This window comes from Cylas formicarius, unplaced genomic scaffold (assembly GCF_029955315.1).
Source record: "Cylas formicarius isolate icCylForm1 unplaced genomic scaffold, icCylForm1.1 PGA_scaffold_7__23_contigs__length_41026272, whole genome shotgun sequence".
Lineage (NCBI taxonomy): Eukaryota > Metazoa > Arthropoda > Insecta > Coleoptera > Brentidae > Cylas > Cylas formicarius.
In genome coordinates this window covers 32,416,771-32,431,452 of record NW_026844352.1, presented here as the reverse complement: position 1 = coordinate 32,431,452, position 14,682 = coordinate 32,416,771, and the positions used below count along the sequence as shown (strand labels likewise).

Below are 14,682 nucleotides of genomic sequence, written 5' to 3'. Positions count from 1 at the left end.
CAAAAATTTATGCAACGTTATCACGACTGCCGATAAAAAAGCAGATATTTTTGTAATATCAATTTATTTCAATTTTTACGGTTGAACCAGAAGGTTCGCAACGAAAAACAATGAAAAAAACGTCGACTCAAACAGGAAAAAGCGACAGCTTTAGACATTTACTCGTCTATAATATAATTCATGTGACTAGACGAACTATGAAGGCACTATAAACTCCTCCCTACCATATGCGACGATTTCAAAACGTCGACACCAGGGATTCGTTTCCGTTAAACTGCGGGTTGTAATTCCTGTCGATCAATTCCAACTTGAGGAACAGCTTAATACTGAAAACAACGCCGATGACTTGGACGACGCTGACCCCGAGACATACGGCGCACATTATCCAGAGGCTAAACTTCAACGCGTACGCCACCTTCTCCTCGCAACCCTGAAAAAGAAAAAATCCAAGGATTTTTCGTATCGCGTGGCAACGTCACGCTTACCGCGCGAAATATATTCGACGGGTGATCGCGAACGCCGCAATCCGGCAACACCGTTTTGCAACACGAATCGGGAACTTTGTTCGGCAGCGATGCGTTTTCCAACCACTCGCTGTACTTCCAGTCGGAAAATGTCTGGGCGCCGCAACATTTTAATTCTTGGTGGACAATATCGATCGACCTGGTTTTGTCTCGAGCCAAATTGTAGTCGTTAAGTAACGACGAGTTTAGCCGAACACGCACGTCCTCTTCGATGCTGTGCTGATAGACGTACGCCAGCATCGCAACGAGAGATTCCATCAAAAACACGAACACCAGGATTAAGATAAACTGGAAACAGACTGGGCTGACACGCGATCAGAAATGACGAGATTCTAGCGGCAATATCAAGCAGCGGTTCCACAAATAATAGCCTGTAATGTATGAAATGAGAATAAAAAACGTCTTCGTTCACCGCGTTTAAAATGCCACAAGTTATTGCCGAAGAATCAGGGTTACCAACAGACAAAATACTGATCGAAACTTTTCGAGCAATAAATGCTACTACGTTTGGTTGATGGAAATATTTAGTCCGCAAGCGTATACCCGCTAGAATCTCGCATAGAGATGAAGGTGTTAGTTCCCATACACAAAATATCAGCTTCGTCCTATTCTTCGGTATCGCACAGCATCCAAACGTGAACGCGCATATGACTAGGCAACCCGTAATTATAAACAAATAGAGCACCGCCGCGTACGAATGCATATCCGACGCGTTGAAGTAGTGGTAAGTCGTCAGGAACTTCCACACGCCGACCGAACATATCCCCAAGCCAGTCACCTGAAACAGACCAATTTGGCAACTATGCACGAGCTGATTAATACGGACAATCGGCTTTCGGCACCGGTCCCTGTAATGTTTATCAGCACGTGCGTTTCAACGCCACTGTAGTTTCGCCAGTGCCTAAATTTGCAAATGAATTAGCAACCCGAGTTCAAAAACCAATAAGGCTTTAACACACACACAGCGCGTTATAACGCCACGCCCATGGAACGCCCCCAACGCGGTGATCAGATATATTAACTACATCACACACGCAGTTATTTGAGCGGGCGATCCAGTACTGTGTTGATACAGCAATCATGAGGAAGTTTTGCTTCTTCATGCTTTAGTTGAGAGTTATATAAGAAAAGGCGGTATAGAAGTTATCCAGTAAATCAAAGGTGGGAAGAACTGGGCGAACACCATCGTCAATGCAGAGAGCTGCGCTCTCATGAAGATGTTTTTTTTGTTACTTCCCGATGTCAAGACAAAATAATAAAATAATGTAGTCAGGTTTTGAGAAAGAAAGTTTATTTAGGGTATGGGTAAGGTATTCGTACTTCTTATTCACAGTTCTATGACAACCTCGGCCGTTCACCTTCTTCAATACATTTGTACACATGTGAGAGGTTTCGGATAGGTAATCGTAATTTCTCACCTGTACGATGTGCTTTTCAGTTTTTTCCCCATCGTTTTGAAAAAGAGTCACTGAGACGGCGGTAGCGCGCTCTACTTCTGTAATTTTATACAACCCGCAAAGCTAACGTCGCGTTCCGAAATATAGCGCTGAGTGATAACGCCAGGTGTGTGACAAGGATGGTGCAATACAACGGTAACGCAACGGAACAGGAAAGCCGAACGTCGCGTAATAACGCGTTCAGTGTGTTTGAGCCTTTAACCTGTGTGATAGACCCTAAATGCGCAATGAAAAAACGAACACTTACCAAAAAAACGAACTGATAGGCGTAGAGGATCGCCTTGATGACGGAAATCCTACAACATCCGTCGCCGGAAGCCATGGTGTTGGTGGGCGTTTAATTCAGACCATTTTTATACGCGCAAGATTAATATCCTTGACTACAGGGACAATTCTAAAATTGCAAGGCGGTTACGGCGCGTCAAGTGCACAAAACCAAGCCGACCCGGATAAATCGAAAGCAGTAAGTCAATTTGTGATTCGATTTTTATTTTTAGGCGATTTTGTTTATGTTGTAGGCGAGTGAGTACGCGTGGGAGGCCGCACCGCCGCTCCTTTGCACTGTCTTGCGTTGCAGGTTGCTCAAATTGATTGGCGGTCCATTGTTTGGGACGCAAAAATAATTTTTAACGACCCCTTGCGAATTGCGGCGTTATTGACTTTAGGGACGAAAGCACGCACACGCTGTGACGCTTTATGGCAATTTGAACTTAATTTTAATAAAAGTTCAAAGCAATAATTGTTTGTTCTATTACAATTTTGACAGCAGATTGCATTGAGCAATGCCACACATCATTGGAGATGTGCCTTATTTTATAAAAATTTTACTTTTTACTAATACAACTTTCACATCTTTATGTTTCATGTTATAATTTTTTATATGTTGCTGTAATTTCAGCGACAGTGCCACCTATTAAAATTTTTTGTAATTGGGTAATTACTGTATTACAAAAAAAAAAAGAAAATCCCAAACCATCCGAAAGGAAACAAAATATAGCGCAATTAAAAATTTTATTATACACACGATGATATATAACGTTAACTATAACGTATAAATAATACTATGTAAAGTATATACAATTATAAAACAATATTGGAAAATTGGTTCAACGGCATCCAACCCGGTTTCGCGGCATCTCATCACTCTTTACATCCAATACATATAAACAAAAATTGTATACACATACTTTTCTATAAATTCCACAAAATACTTCTATAAATGCAATGTTCCCCGTTCTACCAAACTTTCCGATGACGTAAGGCAAGACAACCCCAGCTTCTCTCCCGCCCCCCAACGACAAACCAGGCTCACTCGAACTGATCCAAAGTCTCTTCGAGTTTCGAGACGACGTTCCTATAAAAGTTCAACTGCTCGGACAAAAAATCCTTCAGCGCCCTCTTCAGGTCGTTGTCGCGCTCCTGCTGGAAGTGGTTCAGTTCCGCAAACACGGTGTACGTCACCACGTCCGACCTACGCCTGACTTCCGTCAGCGCCACCTGCTGCGTCTGACTGTTACGCTCACACTCCTTCTTTTTCTGTTCGGCCATCTTTTGTAGGTGCAATATGTCCGGCAGATTTGCGGTGATGCCTTTGTAAATGTAAAGTTTGTCGAACAATGGTTGCCAGTCGATTTTGCCCTGTTCCTCGTACAGTTTACCGATCATTATGTAAGTGGAACCGATGTTTTTGACGTCTGAAACGATTTAAACATGCCAGCAGCGTGAATGTGACAGCCGCCAGCGACAGTTCTCAAGATAACGCTGGCTGCCTTTTTAAACGCGAAAGCAACCCAACATACTCGATATTACGTGGTGAAAAATCAAATACGCAAACTGTAAACAGGAATATATTCGCAGTTGTCCAGGTCACGATATGGTGGCGCTGTTTTATATATAAATTGTCAAAGAAGCAATAAAAAATGTATTTTTAATTTAAATGACATTTCTATTCTATCAACTGTGGCTATTAAAGCTTTTTTTGTTTTTTTTTTTCGCTTACTTAGAGAATTCTACACTTAGCTGTGTGAAATTGAAGACAAGGTTTAAAAAACAGGTAAGTTAATCATGGTTAGAATCCGCTAACCTTAATTTTCTTTATTTGCATGTGCTGGAAAAAGGGTGATATGTATTAAGCGCAAAGGGACTAGTTTCGTGATGTAATTGCTTGAGATGGTTGAAAAGTTTGCTTCTATACATATGATTCAAATTTCATAATTGTATTCCTCCAAATAGTTTTGGTTAGTTTTAGTGTTGGGTGCTAGTTTTGGTTAGTTGGTGTCTTTAGATCGTCCACTACGCAACAGAAATAACTAAAGTATTAGGCTCTGTTTAAACATTATTATTAGTAGCCTAATCAATTTTTAATTTATTAAAATATTCTTGCAAATTTCACCGTGTTTTAACTGTTTGCTGCTAATTTGCTAAATTAAATTTACTAAATCTTTGCTGCAGATGAATAGACGTAAATTAAACACTTTAAAAATGTATGATTCAGGAAAATTCCACCTTGAATGAAATTACAGTCAATTTTTTTTGACTCCCAATTTAGAATGCTAATAGAAAAACGACCGTTACAGTTTTCCTTTTTGTTTTTTTCTTGCATATTTATTTTGTACAGAATGAATATTTATCTGTTTTTTTTGTAACTGTAACTATCATTTTTTACTGCGAAGAAAGTTATTTGTGCTTTAAATGATTTAATTTACTGTGCCGTATTTACTTTTTGTAAAACTTTTTCTTAGTAACCTACGTTGAATATGTGTTTTTGTTGTTATAACCATTTTAAAATATTGTTCTGATACATTATTATCATTTTACGTCATTAGCGAGGTCATTTCATTCATTGTTTATGTTGCATCTTGCCATTTTTATTCCGTGAACTCTATTTATTGGCTAATAAACTTCAAAGTTTATTATTATTTAAAGTGAATCATTGTTTTCATGTTATTGGATAATAATCTCGTTTGAGAGTGTTTCTAAATTTATTTACCTCAGTTACTAATGTGCAATAAAGCATATTTACTAATTTGGGCGCTTCCAAATGGAAATTATGTTTAAATTGAAATTGAAATTTAAAGTTTTAAAGTACAATATGTAGATACAAGTATTTACACGGATTCGCGCATGTATAACGGATATTACGAGAATTTTTTTTAACAATATACCCCATCTGGGAATGGTATTCCAGGCCACGGTATGGTGGCATGCTTTTGTGTTTCCAGGAGTTTGCTTAATCTTAGTATCTGTGCCCTATTTGGTAGCGCGTTATCTTCAAATCTGTGTGAAATGTACGATTAAGAACGAGCAATTCCAATAATCAATCTACACCACTGATTGTACTGTACTGATTGTAATATCAAACAAGAACTCACCGACGGACGCCTTTGAGTACATTCCCTGTTGGTTGTACTCGAACGCGGACCCCAGTGCGAAAAAAGCCTCCCCAATTCGGCTAAACTCTTTGCTGTACATGGTCGCGCACTTCTTCTGCTGGTCCTGACTCGTAATCATCAAATTCTTGATGCACTGGTCCATTTTCGCCATATAATTTATATTTTCGTCGATTTTCGTCTCGACCAAAGAGGGCATTATCTCCTTTTCTGGCGCTTCAACACACAGGCAAAAATTCGCCCCAATCAGTTGGTCTTTTTCGGCGTTCCTCTTGCCCTGTTTCCATTGCTTCTCGTCGGTACAAGTTAGGAAATGAATCCACACGTCACACATAGATAGCACCGGATGTCGGCACATGTAATTGATAAACTCTTGGAGCTGAGCCCGTCGGTGCTCTATAAACATTTCTTCATACCGACCTGACACTTGCTTGTCTGGTAATGGAGGTATAGCTATCATGTTAAACTTCTCCGTCAGTCTGTCATGTAACCAATCAAAATGCTTGTACCGTCTAGAAACTTCGATGTTTGTAAATGACGGAGTTAACTGATATGCTATGAAAGATTTGAGGCCGCCCATTTTAGAAGCTTTTTTCGGAGACGCGATTTGAACAGTGTAAGGATTCGATATCGCCTCCCATCTGCCCAAAGTGTCGTCACTGTCCCTGTATATGTGAATACGTTTGGAACCGCTGCTTGACACGTCTTTCGTGGTACCTGCAAACGCAAGAAAATTTCCCCTCAATGGGCTTGTAGAGTTCAACAACCTCGAGACGACCTTTGTAATCGCGTCAACGAATCACCGGCTAATTGATAAAATGTCTTTGTTTAAATCTACACTGCCAAATTTTTGAGGTTATGTTCAAAAAGAAAGGATAATAGAAGGCGAAAAACAATCGCAAACCTTATCTGATGTAATAAATATCGGCCGCAGTTGACTTATCTAGCGCGTCTTGCGATATTTGGCGGCGAACAAAAAATGATTCACCTACCTAATATATAACTTTCCAGTCCGCTCTTAACATATGAAGAAAAAATATTTAAGCTCTTCTTGGTAATGGTCCCCCTATTATCCACCCCCACAGTGCTACCACTTAACGACACGTTATCGCTTGCCTGCCGGACGTACACATTCTGATTTGACTCGTTACTGTAAATGCTCTGCTGGTGATTGTTGCCTGGGATTTCGGTATAGGTATCATCATCCCAATCGTCGTCCCAGTCATCATGATCTTGCTGAGGTGCGTCGCCCCAACCGCCCTGTGGTGGCAACGGTGGGGCCGGTATGGTGGGAGGACCACCGCCTTCGATTTTCTCGACATAGGCTTCTGGGAAAAGCCCCGACTTCCCGCGACTGTTCAAGCCTTCCCACCAGCCTTCGCCGACATCTGTCCTCGTTACGGTTAAGACTTCGCCAGCGGATATCGATATTTCCGCTGTGTTCGGTTCCCCTTGGAAGTCGTAGAGTACCCGCACTTTAAACGTGGACATCGCGATCAACTCTTCACATCAAACTGTTATTTATAGGCGTTTAAGGTCGCGCAGATTGCGAGTCTGATGGGACGCACTTCGCTCTAGTTATTTTGAGAAATGCCGAAAGGATTGGCCAACGATTAAATCGCCAACCCTCTATGCTTCATATTACATGAAACCATAGACAAAATTATTATTTACTAATACATGACACAACAGACAGGCTGACAAACGTCAACTGACCACAGAACGCAAATCGGTAATTGTAAGCGGGTGCGTAGCGACATCTTTGTTGCAGCGACAGAAGAAAAAAAAAAGGTTTCGATATTCGGAGTGAACGCAAATGGAGTGAAAAAGAAATAGATGGCAATCCGCTGAATGGCGGTTGCAACGATAAAGTAATTATCACATGTTAATAACTCTTCCAACAACAAATATAAAAATAGACTCGTTAACTACTTACCTCGGACCGTATGTTTGCTCGTTGACCCAAAAAATGTATAAAATTAGTTTTGTATAGTAGACATAAATTAGCGCAAGTTAGAAAATGGTCCGGATATTGATGTATTGAGCAACCGTTTATCCTAATAGTTCGAATATCGATCGGATGGGCGTCGAGGATTTCGCCCCCCATTCGATTTGTTCTAAAAATATAAATCAGGTCGGCAAAAATTGCAGACCTATTAAGCAAAATGTCACGAACCTTTTTATCTGTCGCTGAGTTTTGTGATATTACCGGTAGAAAAGGCGCGTCAAGGCTTAATTTTGCGCTAATGATGGCCATGACGTCACCTGCCACAGACCGAAGTAAGTTTTCGTTCGATGTGTTTTTGAACGAAACGAACGAAATGACGATTTCCAAACAGCAAAAACATCGAATGGCATGTTAATTCGAATAAACCGTATTAGTTGAATAAAGATCCGCGTCTGCCATCGGACCGAATATGGATTTCTTAGACAAAAAAAAGGTGCGGTAAGTTTGCAACGCGGCTAGCGACACGTTTCAAATTCATTAAATGAAATGTAAGTTCCCGCACACCCCGTACATTCGTTTTGTAATGGCAATCGCGCGTAACCTCGTTAATAGACGAACATATGCTTGGCGGGAACGACGTTACCCACAACATATCGTCGGTCAAGGCCAAATAAACAAAGCCATTGCACAATTGCACACGAGGATCGTTATTAAGCTACTTTATAAGCTGCCTTTTACTTACTGCTTTCGACTTATTTCAAAACAATTATGCCCGCAATTGCAAAAACCGATTGGAATCGATCGCGTCAACTAACCAAAATCGCACAGTCGTACGTGCGCGCCTCAAATTTTCGCACTTCTTTGCAGCGGTCGCGGTTGTTTTGTTTTATACGGTTGCGACGCGCGCACGTCGACCCGCAACCCTTGCAACACAATTTTTCGCGCCTCCTCTGATCACGCTGACATTTGACGCGTTCCAATACGCGACTACTCATCTGTAACGTCGCGTGGGTAGCCGCGATCGCATCCTCACATTTTCCTTTGGACCATATTTAAGCCACGATGGGTCGGATGCACGTCATGACCTACAGTTCATTTTTTAACAGTTACCTAATCCCGGCGCATTTGCCATTTGTACGGGCACTGGAACGATAGGTAATACAGCACATATTGCGTTAAAATTTTATTGAAAAATATAACAAATATAGGCTTTTCACACTCAATTTGTCGATAGTATCAACGCAAACAGGCGGCAAACGCTACTACGGGGCATATAAATATTCACAAAAGCGCGTTTAGCGCGCATAGGGGTCCGATGTTGGTCGGCGGCCGCGTTTAGGCGGCGGCTGAAAAAAAATTCCTATGTTAGTTCCACGTCGGCGTCGCTATGTCGGGTGCGTCCGTTGATAATCGGAAGATCTTACCTCGTTTATATACGTTTTGATGAAATGCTAGTATGAGTTAATGATTTCTGGGCAATGGATCACTCTAAAATGAGAAATTTAACGTCACTGAACGTAAATTCGATGCGGTCAGAAGTCACAAATCATCTATCTAAATTTGACGGCAAATTTATGATAAAATATGACTTGGCAATAGGAGAGAGGCTTATTTTTTGGTTTGAATATGTATGAATACAAAGACGTATCACAAAACTTTATGCCCAATGTCTAGCAGTAACTCTCAAAATGTTTGAAGCTCTGAGTTATTATGAAGCATCGTCTATATACAGGATGAAAATTTGGTATTTCATTTTTGGGTTGGAAGTTTTATTTAAAATTCATTTTTTTCATTCAAAACGTTTTTTGAATTTTATATATATAGCCGATACGATTTGCGATGGGATAGTACCTGCTTCCACTCGTATACTAAGAATGGCAAAACTCATCCATTTAGCTGCCAGTGTTCTACTTTGTCTATTACGCCTCAAAGTCGTACGTACACTCGATAGAGATAGCACCTGTTACCGGATAATTACAGTAGTTTCCACTACAAAACGGGGTCTCATTTTTGAAAAATGTGGATTAATTACCAGGAAAATGGTCTAAAATGTGAGTTGTTAAAAATTGTAAAAAATTTCAAAATAAACTTGAAGTATGCTACGGACGAAATAATTGCTGAAATTGGGTGGGTTCAGTGCAAAATATTTTTTGAGAAAAATATTGTAAGTGAGACAAGGCGCGATCATCTGTTTGAAAAGCAGCTATTCCGACAGTTATCAAAGCAAATTGGATTAGTTGTAAAATACATACAGAAAAAATAATAAAAAATACTGAAAAAAAAAGAGAGTACACTTGATATAACTTGTTATTAATTTAGATGAAGGATCATTTGCTGGTAGTAGCAGTTCCAATTTTGGCTCTGATGGTGCAGATGCTTCATCGTAAATACAAAAACTGAATGTGGTGTACTTGTATAATTCTTAATTTTCCGATTTTTTTGGTATTGTTTTAATTTTTATTGCACCTACAGAGTTTTCGGACAATAGTTTACTACTCTTAAATATTCCCATATGATTAAGGAACACCCTGGTCTATTATTACATAGAAAATACATGAATTCATCTCTGAGTATTAATAAATGCCAAGTACAACTGATTCTGTTTATCTTACTCCTAAGTAATATAATCGTGGTCGTTAGCAACGGCCATCTTGTATTGATTAGATAGACATTTAGGGCAGAACAACATCCGTTGAAGTATAAGTGGCAGCTGAACAATCTATTTTATACTATGCCATCACAAATCGTGCCGAGTATTGTAATGTTGCGAAGCCACTCCGATATCGTGGCGACAATGGTACGAAAAATGGTTCAGTTCGAAACCCCTGCAGACTCACCTATCATGGGCGGCGAAGCAATAGGTTGCTCGAACGCTACGGCTTCGGCATCCGATGCCACTGACTCATTCGCCCCTTCAGCGACGACACCCACAGCTTCCGCAACTAGAACCTGCACCTCCTCCGTCTGCGCCGGCGCCGCGTCCCCTTCCGGTACCTGAGTCATTTCAGCTGTAGCCGCCTCCGGGGGTGGCGCTTCCGCGCCGCCCTCCGCCGGTGTTTCGGCAGGTTTAGCGGGTTGCCCTTCCGCTCCTTCGGGTTTTGCGGCAGCTTCCGCCGGTACTTCGGCTCCTGATTCGAGAATGCGCTTTAAGGAGGCACTTGTGGGTTTTCAAGTTATGGTTACCTTCGGGAACCCCTTCCGCGGGAGCGGCGGCGGCCACTTCGGTAGTCTCCGCGGCGGTCCCTTCTGCTGGTTGAACTAAACACAGAATACTTTTTTCAGTAGGGGAGATCAAGATAAGAGCGAAAAAGAATGACCCGACGCCAGTGCTAGGCGTCGCTGACGTCGCGGCAGACTAATGACGGGAATTTAACATGTTCCGAATTGACAGACAGCTTATCTTCGATGACGTGAAAAAGGATTTGTGAATATGCGATATGAACGTTCACTTCACTATAGTCTATGAAGGAAGCTGTATTCACCAATGTGCCAAACATAAAATCTACCAAAGTCCATGAAACACGGCTATTTGTGAAAAAATAGGTAATAAGGAGGATTAACTTTTAAAAATTAACCTAAATCGCGAAAAGCCTCCCTATTCGTTTTTGTTGAGTTTCTTTTATTAATGTTAAATTATATTATTAAAAATGGCAGGCTCGAAAAGTTTTATAATGCGCCCAACATATTCTGTTGTGGAAGAGTAGAAAAAAATTCTAATTGAGTTTTAAAAAACAAAAAAAAAAAACAGTAAAACATCCAGATCTATTAAAAGGAATTTTTCGATGTTGATGGGAAACAAATGATGGGGCAATTTAAAACGGTTTTAGAGGGAGGCACTTAGCGACTGGAGATAGCTGCAAAAAAAAAAGATGATACCTATGAATCAATTTTATTTTTTTTTTTATGTTTGCTATTTCTTGTATATTCAATTTGTGAAGCAAATGCAATTAATCTCAGTTTTTGTTTAATCGAATGGGACTTAAGAAGGCACTAACTGCTACGTTTACTTCTGATAAGTCTCTAACCCATATTATAACAAAATATAGAGGGCGTAAATACTGTAACATTATTGCATTGTTGCTCTAATATTGTATAGAAGGGAATCTTCCGCGCATGACCATAAATCTAAAACACAAATGTGCACTTTTCGCCAATTCCATTTTAATGCGGTTAAAGAAAACCTTTTATCAATATAAATTTTGTTGCCAAAATTCTACAAATTTGAACAAAAATATTTAACACATTGTAAAGAAGCCATTTTATTTTATTTTTTTATGACGAATCTCTCTCCCTGAGCATTGGTGCAAGTTTTTTGAAACACCCTGTGTATCTAGTAGCTATATAGCTCTAACCAAATCTGTAGATAAGCCAAACAACTTTCAAAATCGATTTTCTTTTAATGTCAAGGCGCCTACCCTGTCATGAACTCATCCTCTCTTGCGCGTCTTCCAAATCTGGAAGAAATGTTTCTTCCAAATCCATAGTTTTGATTAGCAGGTTGTAAATGTCGTATCCCGGGCATATACGATGATCGCCGAGTCGGAAAATGACGTGCGTGAAATAAGAAGGAAGGAATTCCCAGGTTTTTTCTATTAAAGCGTTTTAAATTGACTGGCCTAATGATCCTGGCAGATGTTGCCAGTACCAGTAAACAAGAAGAAACTTTGTCGGTAATATGAACATGCTTAATCGAGTGAAGTACTTTTTCGGAGGATATGCTGGAGATGACTTTTCGACGGTACATGACCTGGCTTACCAGCCTGGCTCTTCAGTTTCTCGATAAGCGATTCGAAGGTAACCTGAGTCTCAGGGTTTTCGGAGGTCAGGTCGACCACTTTGAACTTAAGCGAGTCCTTGATGTAAAGCACCACCCCTTCGCCACTGTTCTTACGATTCTCGATCAGCGAGTAGTTGGGGATTTTAACGGCCTCTACGTCATCGGTTGGCGCAAGTACCGCTTCCGGTAAAGCCACGAAATCGTAATTCTCACTAATCACGAGCTGTTTGAAAGTCTCGAAAGGGCCTGGAATGGAAACTCTAAGCCTTTAAGCTCCGATGTCGTCGAAGCTTGTATCCCGCATATCTAGCGGACACCCAACATTCTCCCAACCCCAAAAAACAAGACCTTCTATGTACCTGGTGGTGCCTCTTCTTGAGGCTTAGCTTCTCCTTCGACGTTGGTTTCGGCCTCTATCGGAGCCACTGATTCGGCAGGCGGTCCTTCAGCAGGTGTCTGGCCTTCGACTGCAGCGCCTCCATCGCCTTCCGTGGGCGGTTGACCTTCAGCCACCTGTTGCCCTTCGGGTTGAGATTCTGGTTGACCCTCGACAGAAGGTTGTCCTTCAACGGGAGGTTGTCCTTCGGCTGGGACGGCTGCCTCCTCAGCAGGTTTGGCTTTAGATAGTCAGCGGGTTACTTTTTACGCTCGGTTTTTAATCGTGGGGCTTTTGATGGTACTTACCGGCGTCTTCTTCCTAAAATAAAGGGGGTTATTTTAGATTAAGTTTGGGTAGAACGGGATTGATACTTGGCAGTGGTATAATTTATGTGTGTATTTACTTTATTTTTTTTTTACAAATTAACAAAAATCCTACATTTTCAATATTTAATGATATAGTTCTTGACACGCAATTTTTTTTATCATCCAAAATTAAATTTAATAAAGTCATTTTAATTTCTTTTATAATTGGGGAAGGTGTTCTGCTTCCTAACCACCTCTATATTTTCTAAAATGCTGAAGCAAGCGACAATTGGGCAATACTGTATATACATCTAGCTTATACCCGCGAGTATGGGAGAAGGCACCGTGTAGAATACACGCGTTTGGAAATTATAGTCAGTTTAGTGAATTTGTTTGGCGTATCTTATATTTCAAATTTCAAAGAAGAAAACGCTTGAGGGTATACTTCTTCCATTCTTTTTTGCAGAATGCCTTCTATTGTAAAGGAAAAGCCAATGAAGTCAGACTGATACGGCTACAGCTTTCGAAGTGTATAAAGGCAATATATTATGGCTTAAACGTACATCATACAGCATACCGAAGGTAATTTTTAAAAGGAGGAGAAATTAGCTAAACATATTCTTTATCTTAAAACAAAATTAACGTAGGTACAGGCATACTAGAACTAGAGCTAGAGCTAATCATGGTTTTACCGTGTCTTAATATCAAGTAGCGAAATTACTTGCAGAAGCATGGCGGCAGGGATGGCTACTGCTATCAATGGATTCCGAAAAACCGAAATATGGCCAGTCGATAGAAATGTATTCAGTGAAGTCGATTTTGCTCTTGCGGATGTCCTAATTGTACAGAAAAGTAGACAAGCAGATGAAGATTTGCCATAGTATGAAAAAGACAACAATATCCTGTTAATCGAATTTCTTAAAAAGAATACATGAAATTAGAATCAGAACCATCTACATCAGCAACGCCGAACTCTGGATTAGGACTCCGGTCATCCTTAAAGATAGACACAGATGTAGAAATACCAGCACTAAGAAGCAGTTCCAGAAACACAAACATCAACATCAAAATGTGGATCCCACTCATCTTCAAATATAATTTCTCTCAATAGTATTGAAGAAATTCTAGGTTACCCCCAAATTGATCGGGATAAAATTAAACAGACTCGTACTCAAAAGGTTGCTGTTATCACAATTAGTCCATATAAAGAGGAGTTAGAAGCTATACAAATAAAAAAAGCAAACAAAAAATACGCGAGCGAGTGGTATTAGCTTCAGGAGCAGTCGTGATATACATGATATATATGATGTGATATATGATGTACTGCCTTAAATGTCGTGAATGGGTTCATGAATCATGTGCGCTAATGCGCAATCAAAAGACATATTTATGTGTGACTTTTGTATACCTAACTAAATATCTTTTACGTTTTTAAAATGTCTCGCCAATGTATTTTTCTTCGTTAGTTGCTTAATTTTGAGACTTATAATTTAAGATACCGATACTTGCTGGTCCAATATAGGTAACCTTCCCCTATATTAAATACAAATATTGAGGGACTACTTCTTAATTATATCCGAATTCTAGAAACCAAAAATTTTCATCCACCTTTATACTGAGCCAGGAAAAGATGTAGTGAACGAACCATGCTTGCAAACGGCGGACCTGTCATTTCTTTGGTAAACATTTATATATATATATATATATATATATATATATATATATATATATATATATATATATATATATATATATATATATATGTATATATATATACATATATATATATATATATATATATATATATATATATATATATATATATATATATATATATATATATATATATATATATATATATATATATATATATATATATATATATATATATATATATATATAT

At 39.6% G+C, this 14,682-nt stretch overlaps 3 protein-coding genes and 1 long non-coding RNA gene across 12 annotated transcripts in view; 1 reads left to right on the top strand and 3 right to left on the bottom strand.

Annotated features, from left to right (window-relative positions):
* Positions 1-100: 100 nt before the first annotated feature.
* LOC132705647 (CD151 antigen-like) lies at positions 101-8,054 on the bottom strand. Its single transcript, XM_060676391.1, has 5 exons — positions 7,307-8,054; positions 2,229-2,375; positions 1,111-1,302; positions 486-812; positions 101-430 (listed from the first exon to the last, which is right to left on the bottom strand). The coding sequence occupies exons 2-5, from the start codon at positions 2,301-2,303 to the stop codon at positions 239-241; spliced, it is 786 nt and encodes a 261-aa protein (XP_060532374.1). The 5' UTR covers positions 2,304-2,375; positions 7,307-8,054; the 3' UTR covers positions 101-238.
* LOC132705644 (sorting nexin lst-4) lies at positions 2,878-7,292 on the bottom strand. Its single transcript, XM_060676377.1, has 3 exons — positions 6,363-7,292; positions 5,353-6,087; positions 2,878-3,675 (listed from the first exon to the last, which is right to left on the bottom strand). The coding sequence occupies exons 1-3, from the start codon at positions 6,859-6,861 to the stop codon at positions 3,290-3,292; spliced, it is 1,620 nt and encodes a 539-aa protein (XP_060532360.1). The 5' UTR covers positions 6,862-7,292; the 3' UTR covers positions 2,878-3,289.
* A 424-nt stretch (positions 8,055-8,478) lies between the features above and the next one.
* The window catches only part of LOC132705645 (troponin I), a 27,048-nt gene continuing 20,844 nt past the window's right edge, over positions 8,479-14,682 (bottom strand). For 2 of the 9 annotated variants that reach the window (XM_060676385.1, XM_060676384.1), the window contains exons 9-14: positions 12,780-12,792; positions 12,455-12,712; positions 12,075-12,341; positions 10,502-10,576; positions 10,156-10,446; positions 8,479-8,664 (exon numbers count right to left, since the gene is read on the bottom strand). In XM_060676385.1, coding sequence (XP_060532368.1) covers positions 8,654-8,664; positions 10,156-10,446; positions 10,502-10,576; positions 12,075-12,341; positions 12,455-12,712; positions 12,780-12,792 — 915 coding nt within the window. In that variant the 3' untranslated portion in view covers positions 8,479-8,653. Of the gene's footprint in view, positions 8,665-8,742; positions 8,807-10,155; positions 10,447-10,501; positions 10,577-12,074; positions 12,342-12,454; positions 12,713-12,779; positions 12,793-14,682 lie in introns of all 9 variants that reach the window. The other 7 variants (XM_060676382.1, XM_060676381.1, XM_060676380.1 and 4 more) reach the window with 5 other exon arrangements.
* Positions 10,583-14,435, top strand: LOC132705648 (uncharacterized). The gene is made up of 3 exons (XR_009619484.1): positions 10,583-10,861; positions 13,246-13,361; positions 13,507-14,435. It is a non-coding gene; the product is annotated as an uncharacterized LOC132705648 (long non-coding RNA).

Coding starts and splice junctions, on each gene's coding strand:
- LOC132705647 (XM_060676391.1), bottom strand. CDS start 2,303: ATGGCTTCCGGCGACGGATGTTGTAGGATTTCCGTCATCAAGGCGATC. Junction 813..1,110: donor GGACGAAGCTGATATTTTGT/GTATGGGAACTA, acceptor GTCTGTTTCCAG/TTTATCTTAATCCTGGTGTT. Junction 431..485: donor CGTCGAATATATTTCGCGCG/GTAAGCGTGACG, acceptor TTTCTTTTTCAG/GGTTGCGAGGAGAAGGTGGC.
- LOC132705644 (XM_060676377.1), bottom strand. CDS start 6,861: ATGTCCACGTTTAAAGTGCGGGTACTCTACGACTTCCAAGGGGAACCG. Junction 6,088..6,362: donor ACTGGAAAGTTATATATTAG/GTAGGTGAATCA, acceptor TTGCGTTTGCAG/GTACCACGAAAGACGTGTCA. Junction 3,676..5,352: donor GTACTCAAAGGCGTCCGTCG/GTGAGTTCTTGT, acceptor AAATCGTTTCAG/ACGTCAAAAACATCGGTTCC.